At 37.4% G+C, this 20,820-nt stretch overlaps 3 protein-coding genes across 22 annotated transcripts; 1 reads left to right on the top strand and 2 right to left on the bottom strand.

Moving 5' to 3' along the window:
• Positions 1–271: 271 nt before the first annotated feature.
• Positions 272–2,305, top strand: SWEET9 (Nodulin MtN3 family protein). The gene is made up of 6 exons (XM_022042461.2): positions 272–520; positions 620–656; positions 764–974; positions 1,062–1,223; positions 1,582–1,701; positions 1,789–2,305. The coding sequence occupies exons 1-6, from the start codon at positions 472–474 to the stop codon at positions 2,005–2,007; spliced, it is 798 nt and encodes a 265-aa protein (XP_021898153.1). The 5' UTR covers positions 272–471; the 3' UTR covers positions 2,008–2,305.
• A 41-nt stretch (positions 2,306–2,346) lies between these two features.
• LOC148253573 (uncharacterized) lies at positions 2,347–6,215 on the bottom strand. Of its 13 annotated transcripts, none has more exons than XM_022042577.2 (13): positions 5,583–6,215; positions 5,210–5,330; positions 4,938–5,070; positions 4,249–4,814; positions 4,077–4,127; positions 3,904–3,954; positions 3,731–3,781; positions 3,558–3,608; positions 3,384–3,434; positions 3,195–3,254; positions 2,976–3,055; positions 2,752–2,841; positions 2,347–2,654 (listed from the first exon to the last, which is right to left on the bottom strand). In XM_022042577.2, the coding sequence occupies exons 1-13, from the start codon at positions 5,603–5,605 to the stop codon at positions 2,618–2,620; spliced, it is 1,365 nt and encodes a 454-aa protein (XP_021898269.2). In that variant the 5' UTR covers positions 5,606–6,215; the 3' UTR covers positions 2,347–2,617. The 13 variants fall into 13 exon arrangements, with proteins under 13 accessions (XP_021898269.2, XP_088079634.1, XP_021898271.2 ...); XM_088223508.1 differs by having other exon boundaries at positions 2,347–2,639; XM_022042579.2 differs by having other exon boundaries at positions 4,255–4,814.
• A 10,676-nt stretch (positions 6,216–16,891) lies between these two features.
• LOC110814976 (uncharacterized) lies at positions 16,892–20,819 on the bottom strand. Of its 8 annotated transcripts, none has more exons than XM_022042581.2 (13): positions 20,192–20,819; positions 19,819–19,939; positions 19,547–19,679; positions 18,861–19,423; positions 18,683–18,733; positions 18,510–18,560; positions 18,337–18,387; positions 18,164–18,214; positions 17,989–18,039; positions 17,818–17,868; positions 17,629–17,688; positions 17,405–17,484; positions 16,892–17,281 (listed from the first exon to the last, which is right to left on the bottom strand). In XM_022042581.2, the coding sequence occupies exons 1-13, from the start codon at positions 20,212–20,214 to the stop codon at positions 17,236–17,238; spliced, it is 1,332 nt and encodes a 443-aa protein (XP_021898273.1). In that variant the 5' UTR covers positions 20,215–20,819; the 3' UTR covers positions 16,892–17,235. The 8 variants fall into 8 exon arrangements, with proteins under 8 accessions (XP_021898273.1, XP_021898272.1, XP_088078057.1 ...); XM_022042580.2 differs by having other exon boundaries at positions 18,855–19,423; positions 20,192–20,818; XM_088221931.1 differs by having other exon boundaries at positions 18,855–19,423; positions 19,819–19,936; positions 20,192–20,818.
• Position 20,820: the final 1 nt, after the last annotated feature.

Below are 20,820 nucleotides of genomic sequence, written 5' to 3'. Positions count from 1 at the left end.
AATTATATGTTTTATACTAATTATTTATTAAAAAAAATTAATACTAATACTTGATACAATGAATTTCGTGTATATGGGTTGGCAAGATATTTAGAGGAGTACATAATTCACGTACTAATATAAACTATATAAACATTATGGGTCTACAGCTAATTAGGAAACAAAAATCTCTAATATCTATAATTGTGCTATAAAATTACCAAATGCATCAGAAAACCAAACTACATGGAAAAACAAGAAGAAGAAGAAGAAAAAAAAAAAAAAACCCAGTTGCCTAACTCATCTTCCCAGCCAGCTACCACTCCTGTATAAATGAACCAACTGGGAAGAATGAAATTAAGTTCTTCACAACATTAAGCTGGTAATTAACTAGAAATATACCCGGAAACCTTGGATTTTGAAGAACTTCACCAATCAAACCCAGAAAAAGAAGCTCTTATACCTAAGTTGCAGAAAATTTTCTCCATTAAAATGGCATTCTTGACACTTGATCAACTGGCTTTTGTATTTGGTCTCTTGGGTACAAACTATAGAGTTTCATATTTTTTCTTGGATTATTTTGTGTTCTTAATCTATATATATTAATTTTTCTGGTTTGCTAATTTCTTGTTTTGCACAGGTAATATTGTGTCATTCATGGTGTTTTTGGCCCCAGTGTAAAGAGCATTGTCCTTCCGTACTAACCTATATATATATAATATTCATATCATATTTCATCATATATATATGGTTTATATCTAATGATCTGTATATATGTGATCAGACCAACATTTTACAAGATTTACAAGAAGAAATCTTCAGAAGGGTTTCAGTCTATACCTTATGTAGTTGCATTGTCTAGTGCAATGCTGCTACTTTACTACGGATTTGTCAAGGCACATGCTTACATGATTATCACCATCAACGGCATTGGATGTGCTATAGAAATTATATATTTATCTATATACATCACATATGCATCTAAGGAGAAAAGGGTAACAAAAATTCGGTTACTATAATATACATGTGTTATCATTTAATATTATTATTATATATATATCATCAAACTTTTGTATTTTCAGATTGCTACGATAAAAATGATACTCATATTTAATATTGGAGTATTTGGCCTTATGTTGGCACTTGTAAATTCTGTCGTACCGCAGTCAAAGCGCATAAATGCTGTTGGGTTGATATGTGCTGCTTATAATTTAGCTGTATTTGCAGCTCCTTTAAGTATCATGGTATGTTTAAATTAGTTTACTAATCATCTCTAAAACTTAAATAGATAGAATGTCATCTAATACATTATTTATAATGCAACATATTTTTTATGCATAATCTTATAAAAATTAAAATATAAATAACGTATGGTACTAAATTGTACATAAAGTTAATTTTTAATTGAAGTGGCGTATTAAAAATCAAATACTAATTCTCTTATTCTCATAGTTTATTAAGTAGTAGAGTGAATCGATTATGGTTAAAAGATTAAATTTATAAAAAAAATTATTCAATCAACTATTTATGTTTTAATAATACAAATATTTTGTTCAAAAATTTTAAACGGATTTATCATTAAATGTGTTGGTGATATTGCAGAAACAGGTGATACGGACCAAGAGTGTTGAATACATGCCTTTCCTTCTGTCTTTCTTCCTAACTCTCTGCGCTACAATGTGGTTCTTTTATGGACTTTTTATTAAGGATTATTTCATTGGAGTGAGTACAATGACTTCATAAAACTACCTACATAAATATGTGTGTGTGTATATATATTTAAATATATAATATTTATTGTGTTTTCAGCTACCAAATGTGCTTGGATTCATGTTTGGAGTTGCTCAAATGATATTATACATGGTATATAAGGAATCCTCAAACAAGAATGGTGATACAAAATTGAGGGAGAAAAATCAAACTGTGTCGACTTCTATGGTATCAATCAAGAACATAGTTGATGATCATGTAAAAGATGGAGACAAAAAGATCTGCACTTACAGCAACTCAAATGTCAACAATATCTAAATTATCATATCATAAGTGTTTTTTTACTAGATTAATAGAAAATATTTTAAAAAAAAAAAAATACTTGTGGATGATTTTTAAAAATTAAGTTATTATAAGTATTTGAAAAATAAAAGTACGTAGAGGTAGGAAAAAAAGTAATGGTTATGGATGTCTCAGTTGGACATGCAAGTATGAATCAGTTGTATTTTTTTTTTTTTTACGTAATTAGTTTTTAAATAAATTGTCTGAATATCATTAACTCATTGTATTAGTTTATATACGAGTTCGATAAATACGTATTTTATAAAACTCTTAATATATTAGAGTAATTATTTATAATTTTATAAGTGTAACTAGTACATTTTAATTTCTTTTCTATATTATTTAAATAAAAATTTGAATTGACTTGGTTACAGTTATAATATTGACATTAAGATTTTACAATCTCTAAAAATTAATATTATAAATGTACAAATATATCTCATGCAAATCTTGCAGAGTTCACAATATTTCATTAAATTTTTTTTTTTTCTACCATTATGTTCACAATAATTTCATAAGTATCTAAATACCTCATTTCCCAAATCCCAAATACACCCAATACACAGAATTCTTCTTCAATTCAAAATCACTCGAATTTAGCCTCCTTCCTGCCAATTTTTGCACTGTAAATACAAAGTATTAAAAAATATATGAGATTACACATCTCAGCAAATGCAAACAAAAGGCATAAAACAGTTAGAATTAACCAAGCTACCATACCTTCTCCCCTCCTCCTTCTGGATATCTTCAAAACTTGAGACCATGCATTCGATATCTCCATCGTTGTAAACAGCTTTCATATAGCTATTTCTGGCATAAACCATATATAATTCAGCCATGAAAATATATGTGTTTTTTGAATAAAATATTATAGGAAAATAACATTTAACCATGTAAAATGGAAAAAAAAAAAAATTGATAATATGAAAATCAAAAGGTCTTACCTAGCTAATTTTTGAAGAATTGAGTTCATTTGAGACTCAATATACTCTTCATCAACAATTGAAGGCCTAGGATGTTTAAGCTGGCACCAACACAAATGAAAACAACTCAGAAAATGTCAAAGTTCCAAAATTTCACACTATGCAAAATGAAACAGAAAACGAAAGATCGTGCCTGTGTGCATTTACATGCTTATACTTGAGAGAAATATATAAGTTTACCTCATGTTTTTGAACAATTATCGGCTTTCCCATGCGTTGTCCGGTTGGATGCTGCAAATTCTGTAAAGGTGCTTTAGAATGAATACAATGATGGAGAAACAACTTAAGCCTAACTGTTAGAATTTGTTTTTTTTTTTCTTTGGACTATGTGCGTTTACATCCTTATCATCGAGAGATAAAGAGCTTCACCTCATGTCTTTGAATAAGCTTCGGCTTCCCCATGCCATGCCTTGTTGGAGCCTACAGTTTTTCAAAAGTGTTTCAGAATAAATTAATTGAGACGCAGCTGAAGCCTGATTGCCGATGATTTCTTTTGTCTACGTGCAATTACATGCTTAATACTTGAAAAATAAAGAGTTTCACCTCATGTCTTTGAATAAGCTTCAGCTTCCCCATGTCATACCCTGTTGGAGCCTGCAATTTTTCAAAGGTGTTTCAGAATGAACTGATGGAGACGCAGCTAAAGTTTGATTGCCGATGATTTCTTTTCTGTATGTCCAATTACATGCTTATACTTGAGAAATAAAGAATTTCACCTCATGTCCTTGAATAAGCTTCGGCTTCCCAATATCTTGCCCTGATGGAGCCTGCAATTTTTCAAAGGTGCTTCAGAAAGAATTGATTGAAACGCAGCTGAAGTCTGATTGCCGATGCTTTCTTTTGTCTACGTGCAATTACATGCTTATACCAGACAACTAAAGAGTTTTACCTCATGTCTTTGAATAAGTTTCGGCTTCCCCATGCCATGCCCTGTTGGAGCCTGCAATTTTTCAAATGTGCTTTAGAATGAATTGATTGGGACGCAACTGAAGCCTGATTGCCGATGATTTCTTTTGTCTACGTGCAATGACATGCTTATACTTGAGAACTAAAGCGTTTCACCTCATGTCTTTGAATAAGTTTCGGTTTTCCCACGCCATGCCCTGTTGTAGGCTGCAATTTTTGCAAAAATGCTTCGGAATGAATTGATCGAATGCAACTTAAGCCAAATTACCATAAATTTCTTTTATCTATGTGTATTTATATGTTCAAACCTAAGATACAAAGAGCTGACCTTAACCTCTTGTCTTTTAATAATCTTCGGCTTGCCCATGCGTTGCCCTGTTGGAGGCTGCAATTCTTGCCCAAGTGCTTCAGACCGACTTAGAATTTGACGATTTGGACGCAACTTAATCCTGATTATCAGAGGCTTTTTCGGCTGCTCCAGTTGAGGCTCCACTCCAGGTTGCGAGTATGACAAAGAAGCTTTCTTTTCATCTGGAGCACGGTGTCTTGAAAATGAATGCAAACGATTTTGCACTGCTTTCAGTTTATTCGATTCACCATAAACTTCTTCTTGTCCCAAATTCTTATTTGCAACTGCTTGTTGCAACTGATTTTCCATTGCTTTCAATTTATTCGATTCACCATAAACTTCTTCTTGTCCCAAATTCTTATTTGCAACTGCTGGCCTTGGGATAGATGGTTTGTGCCTGTGAGAGCCATGAAGATCTTTCAATGACGGTGGTTGATTCTTCGGTGCTGAGTTCTTCTTAAAAGTATTGTGTACACCAGAATCTTTTCTGGCATGTATGTACTTGGGCTCAATACTTGTATGTACTTGTTTAGACAAATGATCACCTGAATGAAGTACCAAAAAGAAAGTATTTTAAGCTGTTAGAGAACAAACCGTAAGAACAGTAAAGCAGATGCATTCTTATATATAAAGAGTCACAAAGTAACTTAATTGGCAGCGAACTTTACCAACTTTAGGTCTTTTTGCAGGTGGTGCAGGAAGTTCAGAATCCGGGCCGAACAGGAAAGAATAGTCCCGAGATTCTCTAATCATTTGACATTTCGTTTTTCGATCAAGAACACTAACTGATCGAGTTTTGTCCTGGATGGGGCAATTAAAATATGATTATTTTGATGCTAAACTAGACCCAATAACCTTAAGCAAAAATGGAAATTGTAAATTGAAAACTGTCTTACGATACAAACGAACATACACTCGGGAGTGAGGTGATAATACTCACAGTAATTGTGGGTTTTACAGACTTGGTTGCCAACGGCCGCTGCCTCAGTGTTCTTTCTCTGATCAGTCTTTTAACAGCGGCAGGTTGGGAGGAGTCAGATATAAAGAAGGAACCAGAGCTGCTGTAAAGATAAAGGCATAACAGATTAGATATTAGGGCAATCGGAAGCTTGAAACTATTTCTACTTTAGGGCATAAATCATAAAGGAATAGAAAATCAAGAACTCTTTGGAAGTTCTTGCAGGAAAAAGACGTTATAAACGTTAAATCAAATTAAATAAAACTAATCTTCTTCTCATGAGAAAAAGACTCAATGTTTCTTCTTAAGAAAATAAATCGCAGAAGGGAGAAGAAAAAATCGTAAGGCAAGGAACCTTGTATGAAACCCCACGTCCATGGTCTCCTTAGAAAAGGAGAGACGTAAATATCAACAGCGAGAATCATGTCTTTCGGATTCTCCAACCTCGAGCTACTCAAGAACAGAATCAAGATTCCCATATCGTTCGACTACAAAAACTGGCGAAATTCCCGGATTTCAGATTGAATCCTTCCGAAGGCCGGTCGAAATCAGAAATCTTGATCGGTGATTCTCTCTCGTTCTTGGTCAACTGGGAGAAATTGACCCGGGCTGCCGAGAGCCTGGTTATCGGCAGAGAAGAAGAAAGCCAAGCCGTGACCGATTCTTGGTCCGAGACTTAAACTGGGTCGGACTCTCTGGTGAGTCCCACGACCCCGTTTCAGAGGTGAGAATGTTGCAGAACGTGAAAGAAGAGAAATTGAAGAAGACATTCTCCTCCGCTGTTCTCCTTCGACTCCAAGAAAACAATAACCGGAAAAAGAAGTCCAAAGGGATGAAATCACTTACAGATTTTTCTTCCTCATTTTTTTTTTTTAACAGATTCTCGGAGGATATTACTGGCGCAAAAGGTATGAAAAGATGACAATGGAAGCGGCAGAGAGTCGAGAAAATCGGATGATATTACGCAAGAGGATGAAGTGGCGCGGGGAAGACGAAGTGTTGGGTATTTATAGGGTAACAAAAATACAAACGATGTCGTTTTTGTAGTTGCATTAAAACGATGTCGTTCGGGTGTTTGAAGAAGATGGGTCGTGCTCTTCCTCTGGTTTTAGGCTCGGCTCTTTGATATTATTTTGTGGTAATAGATTAAAAGGGCTAAGCTGGAGTTTGCTTTTAGGTTTTATTGTGTTGGGTTCCTTAATTTGGGTCTTGAAAAGTTTTAAGGTGTTGTCCAATAAGAAATGTTCCCTAACTCATCTTCCCCGCTGCCACTCCTGTATAAATGAACCAACTGGGAAGAATGAAATTAAGCTGGTAATTAACTAGAAATATGCCCAGAAACCTTGAATTTTTAAGAACTTCAACGATCAAACCCAGAAAAAGAAGCCCTTATACCTAAGTTGCAGAAAATTTCCTCCATTAAAATGGCATTCTTGACGCTTGATCAACTAGCTTTTATATTTGGTCTCTTGGGTACAAACTACAGAGCTTCATATTTTTTCTTGGATAATTTTGTTTTCTTAATCTATATATATTAATTTCTCTGGTTTGCTAATTTCTTGTTTTGCATAGGTAATATTGTGTCATTCATGGTGTTCTCGGCCCCAGTGTGAAGAGCATTTTCCTTCCGTACTAACCTATATATATATAATATTCATATCATATTTATCATATATATATATATGTGGGTTATATCTAATGATCTGTATATATGTGATCAGACCAATATTTTACAAGATTTACGGGAAGAAATCCTTAGAAGGGTTTCCTTACGTAGTTGCATTGTTTAGCGCAACGCTGCTACTTTACTACGGATTTGTCAAGGCACTTGCTTACATGATTATCACCATCAACGGCATTGGACATGTTATAGAAATTATATATTTATCTATATACATCACATATGTATTTAAGGAGAAAAAGGTAACAAAAATTGGGTTACTATAATATGCATGTGTTATCATTTTATATATATATCATCAAACTTTTGCATTTTCAAATTGCTACGATGAAAATGATACTCATCTTTAATATTGGATTCTTTGGCCTTATGTTGGCGCTTGTAAATTCTGTCGTACCGCAGTCGAAATGCATAAATGTTGTTAGGTTGATATGTGCTGCTTATAATTTAGTTGTATTTACAGCCTCCTTTAAATATCATGATATGTTTAAATTAGTTTATTAATTATCTATAAAACTTAAATAGATAATAATATCATCTAATACATTATTTATACTGTAACATATTTTTTATGCATAATCTCACAAAAATTAAAATATAAATAACGCATGATATTAAATTTTACGTAAAGTTAAATTTTGATAGAAATAGTGTATTAGAAATTAAATACTAATTCTTTTATTCTCATAGTTTATTAAATAGTAAATTGAATCGATTATGGTCAACACACCCATGTAGACTGTTTCCGCAAGAGGGTAGTGTTTAAATTGCCTAACGAAGAACCTTTTTCTGTATGGGAAAAATCAATGAATAAATGAGTTTTACGTTGAAATAATGTGTTAGAATGAATATATGCATGAATTACAATTTATCTATGTCCTTGATAGGGAACGAGGGTAAGAGACTTACACTCCAGGAGATACCAGTGGTAAGGGATTTCCCATACGTATTTCTGGATGACTTTTCAAGACTGCCACCCAATAGAGAGGTCGAATTCATGATAGAACTTCAGCCCGACACCCAGCCCATCTCCAAGGTTCCCTACAGGATGGCGATATCAGAATTAATGGAGTTAAGTAAACAGTTACAAGAGTAACTGGATAAGAAATTTATTCGGCCTAGTGTGTCACCATGGGGAGACCCGGTATTGTTTGTTAAGAAAAAGGACAGGACTATGAGAATGTGCATTGATTATAGAGAACTGAACCAAGTGACAATAAAGAATAAGTATCTGTTACCCAAGATCGACGATTTATTTGATCAGTTGCAAGGGGCACAAGTATTTTCAAAAATAGATATGCGTTCGGGGTATCATCAGTTACGGGTAAGAGCCGAAGACATTGCTAAGATGGCATTCCGCACTGGGTATGGACATTATGAATTTCTAGTGATGCCTTTTAGACTAACGAATGCTCCTGTAGTGTTTATGGATATGATGAATCAGGTGTTCAGACCCCTACTAGATTGCTATGTCATTGTCTTTATAGATGACATATTGATTTATTCGAAGGATTCGGGGGGAACATGTGGAACATTTAACAACTGTGCTAGGGATGCTTCAGAAAGCTAAATGTATGCAAAGTTCAGTAAATGTGAGTTCTAGTTGGATCAGATAGCATTCTTGGGCCATATCGTGTCGAGAGATGGGGTATCAGTGGACCTAGCGAAAATAGAAGCAGTGGTGAAGTTGGAAAGGCCAAAGACTATGACAGAGATCATAAGTTTTTTGGGGTTGGCGGGATATTACCGTCGGTTTGTGCGAGGGTTCCGAGTATTGCGGCACCTCTTACCAAGTTAATAAAAAAGAATGTGAAGTTTGAATGGGATGAGAAGTGTGAGAGCAGTTTTTAAGAGTTGAAACGTAGATTGACTACTACCCCAATATTGGCCATTCTGTCGGAAGAAGGTGATTTTGCAGTGTATAGCGACACATCTCATGTGGGGTTGGGTTGTGTATTAATGCAACGGGGGAAGGTTATAGCATATAGGTCCCGGCAGTTAAGGACACACGAAAGGAATTATCTAACACATGATTTAAAGTTGGCTGCAGTAGTCTATGCTTTAAAACTGTGGCGACATTACTTATATGGAAAAACATTTGAAATTTATACAGATCATAAAAGTTTACAGTACTTGTTCACACAGCGGGAATTGAATATGCGACAGAGGAGATGGATGGATCTGTTGAAAGATTTCGACTGTAGGATCAAGTATCACCCCGGACGGGAAAATATGGTGGCTGATGCTCTCAGTCGTAAGAGTACTGGGGTGCTCCCATTTGATGGTGTCTGAATGGTTTTTGCAGGAAGCCATGCAACACTTATGTATTCAAGATGGGAACAATGGAAGGTATGTAGCTAGTTTGAGGGCACAACCTAACTTGGTTCAAAAAATAAGAGAGGGATAGTTGGTGGACACCGAGATGTAGAGGATCCGGAAGGGGGTAGAACAGGGGACAGCAAGAGATTTTGGAGTGAAGGATGATGGAATACTCAGATTTCAAACCAGAATATGCGTTTTCAGGGATCGTGCGATACGAGAAGAGATACTCAGTGAGGCACATGACACCAAGTTTTCCATACACCCGGGAAGTACTAAGATGTATAAAAACCTATATAAAAGTTTCTGGTGGAGGGGCATAAAGAGAGATGTGGCCGAGTATGTGTCAAGGTGCTTGATATGCCAGCAAGTGAAGGCAGAGCATCAGAGGCCTGGGGGTTTATTACAGCCCTTACCCATACCCGAGTGGAAGTGGGAACATGTATCCATGGATTTTGTGACTGAGTTGCTAGGTAACCGTAAGAAACATGATAGTATTTGGGTGGTGGTTGATTGTCTAACTAAATCTTCTCATTTCTTAGCAATGAAAGTGACGGATTTAGTGGAGCAGTTGGCTAGAATGTATGTCAAGGAGGTGGTAAGGTTACACAGCATTCCTGTATCGATTGTTTCCGATCGGTATTCCCGATTCAGCTCCAGATTTTGGAGAGGGCTGCAACAGGCTTTGGGTACTAAACTGAGTTTTAGCACAGCTTTTCACCCACAAACGGATGGGCAGACGGAGAGAACGATACAAGTATTGGAAGATATGTTGAGAGCCTGTATTATTGATGTGGGGGGAGATTAGGAGGACATATTGCCCATAATAGAATTTACATACAATAATAGTTATCACGTCAGCATCGGAATGACTCCTTATGAAGCTCTGTATGGTCGACCCTGTAGGTCACCAGTGTGTTGGAGTGAAGTGGGAGAGAGACAGTTGTTGGGACCACAAATGGTAGAAGAAACTACGGCTAAGGTGCTGGTGATACGGCAGAATTTACAAGCGGCTCAGAGTAGACAGAAGGGGTATGCAGACAATCGCATGAGAGATTTGAGCTTTGAAGTAGGGGATCATGTATTCCTGAAAGTATCTCCCATGAAGGGTTTATTGAGGTTTGGGAAGAAAGGGAAGTTAAGTTCTGTTTTATAGGGTCATTTGAGATTTTGGAGAAGGTGGGGGTGGTTGCGTACAGGGTAGCGCTCCCTCCTCAGTATAGTGGGGTTCACAATGTGTTTCACATATCCCTACTATGGAAATATCACCCGAATCCGAATCATATTTTAAGGTGTGAATCGTTACCATTGGAGAGTGACTGATCTTATGAAGAGGAGCCAATCCGGGTTCTCGAACGACAAGAAAGGAAGTTGAGGAACAGGGTGATACCTATGGTGAAGATACAATGGAGGCATCATGCAACGGAGGAGGCAACATGGGAACAGGAGGACAAGATGAGACGAAATTATCCAAGATTGTTTGGAGGTAAGATAACAAAATTTATGGGACCAAATTTTTTTTTTTGGGGGGGGGGGGAGTATATGTAATAATTGGAAAAAAAAAAGAATGAGGGGAGAGTGCAACGGCCCCGGAATTTTAAAGGAAAATGTATATAAAAGAAAAATTCTAAGTGCGAAAGCGAAATAAAAATTTTGATTAATATCCCTTACACAATAATCCAAACGTACTAAACGTATGAAAGAATAAACTAAATAAAGTAAATACTAAAGATGAATGTTATAAATAAAACTATGAAATCTTTAGACATCTACTCGCCGTCTTCCTGTGGGACGGGCTCGGGAACCAAGTCTTCTTGATCTGAAATGGTTAAGTAAGGAATGAGCTACACTAGTCTAGTAAAGACATCACATTATCTCACTGTCACAGAAGTAAAGGTTGGTAGAAAACAAAAACGACCAATGAAGTATAATTCATAACAAACTCATTTATCAATAATAAAAACTTTTACTGTCCACTTACCTCGGTGAGATTCATGAAAACAACTTATGAGAAACAATAACATTATAAACATCATAAGATCATGCACACTCTGTAACATAACACATATCATACTTTTGTATTTCAATCATCAGGCAATAAATTTCCTCTTTCATCAGCCTACTAGTATCTATGGGGATCTACAGGGAGTCTCCGCTACACGTGAACCATTCACATTAATAACTTAATTCCAGGGCCGTCCCCATACCTCGTTCGGTATGGGCACCAAAACCATAAACCTCAATACCCCGTCCGGTATGAGGGTAAAACGGGCCGTCCCCATACCCCGTCCGGTATGGGCGCCAAAACACATAAAGTCTCCATACCCCATCCGATATGAGAGACCGCGTTCTCGGTAGGGTTCCCTATGGACCCGGTCCGTTCACCATCTCCTAGGATATCTAGTTAGGCTGTCGACATTATCCATTTATCAATTCACATACCTTTTTTCATTTTTCTTAGTCTCAATTATCCAATCAAACATAAATACGTAAACCAGTAATTGACACCAAACAAGGCAACACAACATCGGGTTCACAATAATTCAAACCATGATAAATGAAACCGTGATTTATGCATACGAAACTCTAAAATAAACACATTATGCATCATACTGCATTTAAAACTGTCAAATAAATCAAATAACAACTGACCGAAAAATACATCAGATTCGGGCTCCATTAGCAACCTTAATTAATTAATTATATATATATATATATATTAATTCACAACATACCATTTTATCATTTATTAAGCTTTAATACCGTAATAAAAAATAGGGTGAGAGATCCTTACTTGTTTCGACGTCTGAAATCGGGTTCTCACTGCGCCTACGGGCAGTCCCTAGATTCCTTGAATTTTTTTCCAGGAACTGAAACCCACTTCCAGTACCTGCACATGTCCCGAAAAAATTCAAAATCAGACCCAGGGCCTATTTGGCCTTTTCCGGCCGTTTTTGACCGAATTCGCCCAAACTTGCATTGGTTCCTATAATAAAACACCCCTAGGGCCCTCGGTGGGCCAAAAAATTACATAAAACCGAGACTTACCGGCGGCGGAGCTCTTGGGTGCGGCGGCTCCTCTAGCACGAGTCGTGATTTAGTGTTTTGCTCCGATTAGCCTGTAGAGAAAAGGACGGTGGTCACAGTGGTATAAAAATTACATCGAACGGGAATCGGAAAGAGTCTCATCGGAGGCAAAAACTGAGGAAACTCGAAGCGGCGCCGCTGGGCTTTGGCGGTATTTTTCGGCCAATTAGCCTGTGGTTTGGCTCCAATTTGGCCACAGGTGGATTCAGCATCGAAAACCGAGCTAAGGGAAGAAATTTTACCTTGTTTGACGGCCGAAAAGTGCTCCGGTGCGGCGGCAGGTGGCAGCAGCCGGTTCCTCCGGTGGCTGGGTCGTCTTCTCTGGCGAGGGCTCTAGCGGCTAGGGTTTGGGGTTTGGTGTGAGTGAGATTATTTATAACCTTCTCTTTTTAATCTGAGCCGTCCATCATGATTTAATCTGGGCCGTCCGATCGCGATTAAATTGGGAATAAATCTGAGCCGTCCATCACGATGCGATCTGGGCCATCCGCACACACTTTTAATCTGGGCCATCTGTACGCGCGGGAACGGAGCTCGGCCGTCCGATCGCGCGCACGCAGATCGCCCATGTGGCTCCGTCTCGCGTGGCTCCCCGCATCAGCGTCCCTACCACGCGGCGTGTCCTGGTTGGCCAGGGCTGCTGACGTGGCGCTATTTTTTCTAAATTACATTTTGACCCCCAATTTTCGATTTTCTTTTCAAAAACACCCCCAGAATCCAAATTTTCACCACTTTTTTTTCAAAATCATTTTCGATTAATTCTCAAAAATAATTTTACCCCATTTTACCTTTTATTATTATTTCTATTTCTATTAAATTAAATTAAAACATATAATTATTACAAAATAAATTAATTATTAAAATGAAATAAAACAAAAATAATTCCAATAAAAAAATAATAATAAAAGGTTTGGGTGTTACAGGGAGGGGGGGAACGACGCTGTTTTGAAGAGGGGAAAACGACGTCATTTTGAAGAGGGGAAAAAAGACATCGTTTTGAAAGGGAAAAAACGATGTCGTTTTGAGGAAACTGGTGGGATATAAATAGGGGATGGGGAAGGAAAGAAAAGGAGAAGAAAGAAAAAAAAAAGGAAAAGAGAAAAATAGAGAAAGAAGAGAGCGGGAAGGAGAAAGAAGATAGGAAGGAAGGTTCCAGAAAGAGAGAGAAAGGAAGTAGAGTGGAGAGGAGCGAGACAGGAGAGAAAAGGAGACCGCAGACGATGATAGCGCGATCGGCAGGATGAAGGAAGATGGAAATGGGAGATACGGTAAAGATTCAATTTCATGTGTTGATTTAGGATTTGAAATGCGGATGAGAGATTTAGAGGTGTAGTGTGTATTTGTGTATACTTATGGAGGTGGCGGTGTACGGAGGATGTGTGTGTGTGGTGAGTGAGGTATGTGGAAGGAAGTAGGTCCGCGTGAGTGCCGCGGGAGGAGAGAGAATGAGGATGGCGGTGCGAGTGAGGTCCGAGAGAGAGGTAAGGGTGCGAAGTGAGTGGAGGTCTGGAGAGAGAAAGATTTGTGGTGTGAGTGAGGTGTGTGAGAGGGAGCTGGCCCGTGTGAGCATTGCGGAAGGAGAGAGAAAGATTTGATGGCGGTGAGAGTGAAGTCCAAGAGAGAGGTATGGAGGCGGAACGAGTGAAGGCCGGGAGAGAGAAGGATTCGCGGCGTGAGTGAGGTCTATGAAGGAGTGGAGTGTGTTTGTTTAGGGCCTTGTGAGCGAGAGTAAGTACAGAAAACACCGAGGGATGAGAGAGAAATAGTGGGTGGAGTGAGTGAAGTTGGTAATGGAGTGAGTGTGTAGTGTGAGTGAGGTTCGTGAGGGAGAGGAGTGTGATTGCTGGAGCTTTGGGAGAGAGTAGGACTGGGTGAGCACCAAGGGGGAGAGAGAGAAGGAGTAGGGAGCATGAGTGGAGTCTGTGACGGAGAGGGAAGGCAATGTGAGTGGGGTCTGTGAGGGGGAGGAGTGTGGTTGTTGAGACTGGTGGGGGAGAGCAGATTTATGCGGGCGTGTCTGTAGGAGACCGCAGAAGGAGAGAGAAAACAGAACGCGGTGTGAGTGGGAACACTTGGAGTATATTGTAGGTAGAGGGGGAAACGAGGAGCAGTGGGAGGTTGGGATTAATGCAAGCATAAGAAAGGAAAACGGGGTTGGGAGTAGAGGTATGCTGGGAAATTTGAGAGTAGGAAAGGGAGACTTGTGGAGCGTGCATGGTGGGAAATTACACATAGGTGGTCGTGCCGTGGTGGTCGTCAAGGAGAATTTGCAGTTGTGCGCAGGTTAAATATTACTGGATACACTATAGAGGGAAATCCCGACGGGAGAGAATGGTGACTGTGTGGCCCATTAGTGGTCGAGAGGTGACTAATGGTCGCCGATGTTGGTGACGGGAGAAAATGATAACTGTGTGCGTATGTGGCCCATTAGTGGTCGAGAAGTAGCTAATGGTCGCCGATGTTGGTGATGGGAGAGAATGATCAGTGTGCGTGTGTGTGGCCCGTTAGGGGTCAGTAGTTGGATGATGGTCGCCGATGTTGGTGACGAGAGTGAATGATAATGGTGTGCGTGCGTGGCCTGGTAGGGGTCGAGAGGCGGACGGTGGTCACCGATTTTGGTGGTGGGTGACAATGTTGGCACGCCTGGGGTGGCGTTGGGGGACGGTAACCCTGGATAGGTATGATCGTTGGGATACCGGGGTGAACTTTAGCCCTGAGTAGCCTCATAGTGATAGTAAGGGGGGGGGCTTGGGTTAAGTAATGAAATATTGGTAGAAGTATGGGATTTTATATTGTTGTATCTCATACCTGTAATTTGATTCTTACTGTACTGAGTTATATGGACTCACTTTTTATTCTTTACAAATGATGTAGGAACGGCGTCCGGATCGAAGTTGCTGGCGTCCGAACCTAGTGTATAGGGCAACAGAATAAAGATTTTCTTTTCTTTTGACAGAATTGAGTGTGTAAAAGTTGATGGTAGTATAGACAGTGAGTACGGTTGTATTGTATGTAATGTCTCGTGCATGATTGTAGGTTTATCTTGACCTTGAATATAAGATCGTGATAGCGTTTTTATGTACATGACTGATTTGATTATGAAATTTGTTGTTTTTAATTACGCCCTAGACGTGAAAAGAGGAAAAAGGAAAAAAAAAATCTAGTGCAATGCTGTTATTTTACTACGGCTCTGTCAAAGCACATGCTTTCATGATTATCACCATCAATAGTATTGGATGTGTTATAAAATTGTGTATTTATCTATATACATCACATATGCATTCAGAGAGAAAATGGTAACAAAGATTCAATTACTTTAATATATAAATATGTTATCATTTTATATTATTATTATTATATATATATATCATCAAAATTTTACATTTTCAGATTGCTACGATGAAGATGATGCTCCTTTTTTAATATTGAAGTTTTTGGTCTTATGTTACTAAAATTATTCAATAGTTATTTATATGAATTAATTATAAAATATGTTGTTAATATTGCAAATGGATCGAGAGTGTTGAATACGTGTCTTTCTTTTTATCTATATTCCTAACTCTCTGTGCTATAATCTGGTTCTTTTATGAACTTTTTGTTAAAGACTATTTCATTGCGTGAGTGCTATACCTTCCTACAATTACCTACATAAATATATGTATCTGTATATATATATGTATCTGTATATATAAACATTTATAGTGTTTTCAACTGCCAAATATGCTGGAATTCATATTCGGAGTTTCTCATATGATACTTATACATGCTATATAAGGATGCAAACAAGAATGCTGATACAAAATTGAGGGAGAATGACTAAATTCTGTCTACTTCTATGATATTAATCAAGAACAAAGTAGATGGAGACAAAAAAATCTGCAATTGCAGCAACTTAAATAAAAACAATGTCTGAATTATTAAATCACAAGGACTTCTTTATTATATTATAGGAAATATTTTTTTATAAAAAATATTTGTGGGTGAATTTTAAAAAATAAGTTATTATAAGTATTTGAGAAAGGGAAGTATGTAGAGGGAGGAAACAGAGTAATAGTTATGGATGTATCAGTTCATATGCAGATTTGCAAGTATGGATTAGTTGTATTTATTTTTTTGATGTAATTCTTTTATAAATAAGTTGTTCGGGTATTATTATCTCATAAATTGTATTAGTTTATATACAAGTTCGATAAAGATGTACTTTATAAACTCTTAATATATTAAAAATAACTATTTATAATCTTATAAGTGTAATTGGTATATTTTAATTTTTATTTATATTATTTAAATAAAAATTTAAATTGACTTAATTACAGTTATAATATTAACATTAAAATTTTACAACCTTCCAAAATTAATATTATAAATGTACATATATATTGCTTGCAAATCTTGATTTTCAAAAATTATACTATGAATAATAATATTTTCTAATTCAAAGAGTGCACAATATTTTATTTTAAGAACATTTTCTTTGTTATAGCATTATGTTTACAGATTAGTTTTTCTTTCATGTTCAAAGACAGTAAAAAATTTCATTATATCCAGAGAAGTATATAAATACCTCAATTTCCAAATTTCAAATACACCCATACTCTTATTTTTATTTTATTTTATTTTTTAACAATTTTTACTTTCTTTTCTTTTCATAATCTCTCTTTTCTTTTTTCTCTCTCTATTTTTTTATATGGGGGGGGAGTCTTCACTGCTGCAAAATTTCTCAGAGAATTCTTCTTCAATTCAAAATCTCTCAAATTTATCCTCATTCCTGCCAAATTTTGCAGTGTAAATACAAAGCATTCATCAATTTATGAGATTAAACATCACAGCAAATGCAAACAAAAAACATAAAACAGTTGGAATTAAGCAAGCTACCATATCTTCTCCTCTCCTTCTGGATATCTTCAAAATTGGAGACCATTCATTCGATATCCCCATCGTTGTAACCAGCTTTCATATAGCTATTTCTGATACAAATCATAGTAATTCAACCATGAAAACATGTGTTTCTTGAATCAAATATTATAGGAAAATAGCATTTATCCATGTAAAATAGAAAAATGGATAATATGAAAATCAAAAGGTCTTACCTAACTATTTTTTGGAGAATTGAGTTCATTTGAGACTCGATATACTCTTCATCAACAATTGAAGGCCTAGAACGTTTAAGCTGGCACCCACCATAAATGAAAACAACTCAGAAAATATTCAAGTTCCAAAATTTCACTCTACGCAAAATGGAATAGGAAATGAAAGATTGTGCAAGTGTGCATTTACATGTTTCTACTGAAAAAAGAGAGAGAGATAGGTTTACCTCATGTTTTTGAACAATTATCGGCTTTCCCATGCGTTTTCCGGTTGGAGGCTGCAAATTCTGCAAATGTGCTTTAGAATGAATCCAATGATGGGGAAACAACTTAAGCCAGACAGTCAGAATTTAGTTTTTTTTTTCTTTGGACTATGTGCATTTACATCCTTATCATCGAGAGATAGAGAGCTTCACCTCATGTCTTTGAATAAGCTTGGGCTTCCCCATGCCATGCTGTGTAGGAGGCTGCAATTTTAAAAAAGTGCTTCAAAGTGAATATATTCTCACAACTCAAATCCAATTACAAGAGATTTATTTTGTCTATATACAATTATGCGCGTATACTTGAGAGATAAAGAGTTCTACCTCATGTATTTGAATAAGTTTCGGCTTCCCCAAACCATGCCCTATAGGAGACTGCAATTTTTGCAAACGTGCTTCAGAATAAATAGATTGGGATGCAGTTAAAGTTTGATTGCCGATGATTTCTTTTGTCTATGTGCAATTACATGCTTAATACTTGAAAAATAAAGAGTTTCACCTCATGTCTTTGAATAAGCTTCAGCTTCCCCATGTCATGCCCTGTTGAAGCCTGCAATTTTTCAAAGGTGTTTCAGAATGAACTGATGGAGACACAGCTTAAGTTTGATTGCCGATGATTTCTTTTCTGTATGTCCAATTACATGCTTATACTTGAGAAATAAAGAATTTCACCTCATGTCCTTGAATAAGCTTCGGCTTCCCAATATCTTGCCCTGTTGGAGCCTGCAATTTTTCAAAGTTGCTTCAGAAAGAATTGATTGAAATGCAGCTGAAGTCTGATTGCCGATGCTTTCTTTTATCTACGTGCAATTACATGCTTATACCAGACAACTAAAGAGTTTTACCGCATGTCTTTGAATAAGCTTCGGCTTCCCCATGCCTTGCCTTGTTGGAGCCTGCAATTTTTCAAACGTGCTTTAGAATGAATTGATTAGGACGCAACTGAAGCCTGATTGCCGATGATTTCATTTGTCTACGTGCAATGACATGCTTATACTTGAGAACAAAAGCGTTTCACCTCATGTCTTTGAATAAGTTTCGGTTTTCCCACGCCATGCCCTGTTGTAGGCTGCAATTTTTGCAAAAATGCTTTGGAATGAATTGATCGAATGCAACTTAAGCCAAATTACCACTGATTTCTTTTGTCTGTGTGTATTTATATGTTCAAACTTGAGATATAAAGAGCTGACCTTAACCTCTTGTCTTTTAATAATCTTCGGCTTGCCCATGCGTTGCCCTGTTGGAGGCTGCTGCAATTCTGGCCCAAGTGCTCCAGACCGACTTAGAATTTGATGATTTGGACACAACTTAATCCTGATTATCAGAGGCTTTTTCGGCTGCTCCAGTTGAGGCTCCGCTCCAGGTTGTGAGTATGACAAAGAAGCTTTCTTTTCATCTGGAGCATGGTGTCTTGAAGATGACTGCAATTGATTTTGCACTGCTTTCAGTTTATTCAATTCAGCATAAACTTCTTCTTGTCCAAAATTCTTATTTGCAACTGCTTGTTGCAACTGATTTTCCATTGCTTTCGATTTATTCGATTCACCATAAAATTCTTCTTGTCCCAAATTCTTATTTGCAACTGCTGGCCTTTGGATGGATGGTTTGTGCCTGTGAGAGCCATGAAGATCTTTCAACGACGGTGGTTGATTCTTTGGTGCTGAGTTCTTCTTGAAAGTATCGTGTACACCAGAATCTTTTATGGCGTGTATGTACTTGGGCTCAATGCTTGTATGTACTTGTTTAGACAAATTATCACCTGAATGAAGTATCAAAAAGAAAGTATTTTAAGCTGTTAGAGAACAAACCGTAAGAACAGTAAAGCAGATGCATTCTTATATATAAAGAGTCACAAATTAACTGAATTGGCAGCGAACTTTACCAAGTTTAGGCCTTTTTGCAGGTGGTGCAGGAAGTTCAGAATCCGGGCCGAACAGGAAAGAATAGTCCCGAGATTCTCTAATCATTTGACATTTCATTTTTCGATCAAGAACACTAACTGATGGAGTTTTGTCCTGGATGGGGCAATTAAAATATGATTATTTTAATGCTAAACTAGACCCAATAACCTTAAGCAAAAATGGAAATTGTAAATTGAAAACTGTCTTACGATACAAACGAACATACACTCGGGAGTGAGATGATAATACTCACAGTAATGGTGGGCTTTACAGCCTTGGTTGCCAACGGCCGCTGCCTCAGTGTTCTTTCTCTGATCAGTCTTTTAACGGCGGCAGGTTGGGAGGAGTCAGATATGAAGAATGAACCAGAGCTGCTGTAAAGATAAAGGCATAACAGATTAGATATTAGGGCAATCGGAAGCTTGAAACTATTACTACTTTAGGGCATAAATCATAAAGGAATAGAAAATCAAGAACTCTTTGGAAGTTCTTGCAGGAAAAAGACGTTATAAACGTTAAATCAAATTAAATAAAACTAATCTTCTTCTCATGAAAGAAAGACTCAATGTTTCTTCTTAAGAAAATAAATCGCAGAAGGGAGAAGAAAAAATCGTAAGGCAAGGAACCTTGTATGAAACCCCACGTCCATGGTCTCCTTAGAAAAGGAGAGACGTAAATATCAACAGCGAGAATCATGTCTTTCGGATTCTCCAACCTCGAGCTACTCAAGAACAGAATCAAGATTCCCATATCGTTCGACTACAAAAACTGGCGAAATTCCCGGATTTCAGATTGAATCCTTCCGAAGGCCGGTCGAAATCAGAAATCTTGATCGGTGATTCTCTCTCGTTCTTGGTCAACTGGGAGAAATTGACCCGGGCTGCCGAGAGCCTGGTTATCGGCAGAGAAGAAGAAAGCCAAGCCGTGACCGATTCTTGGTCCGAGACTTAAACTGGGTCGGACTCTCTGGTGAGTCCCACGACCCCGTTTCAGAGGTGAGAATGTTGCAGAACGTGAAAGAAGAGAAATTGAAGAAGACATTCTCCTCCGCTGTTCTCCTTCGACTCCAAGAAAACAATAACTGGAAAAAGAACTCCAAAGGGATGAAATCACTTACAGATTTTTCTTCCTCATTTTTGTTTTAACAGATTCTCGGAGGATATTACTGGCGCAAAAGGTATGAAAAGATGAGAATGGAAGCGGCAGAGAGTCGAGAAAATCGGATGATATTACGCAGAGGATGAAGTGGCGCGGG

This window comes from Carica papaya, chromosome 6 (genome assembly GCF_054855325.1).
Source record: "Carica papaya isolate Zhongbai chromosome 6, ASM5485532v1, whole genome shotgun sequence".
Taxonomy (NCBI): domain Eukaryota; kingdom Viridiplantae; phylum Streptophyta; class Magnoliopsida; order Brassicales; family Caricaceae; genus Carica; species Carica papaya.
This window is presented reverse-complemented; position numbering and strand designations above follow the sequence as displayed.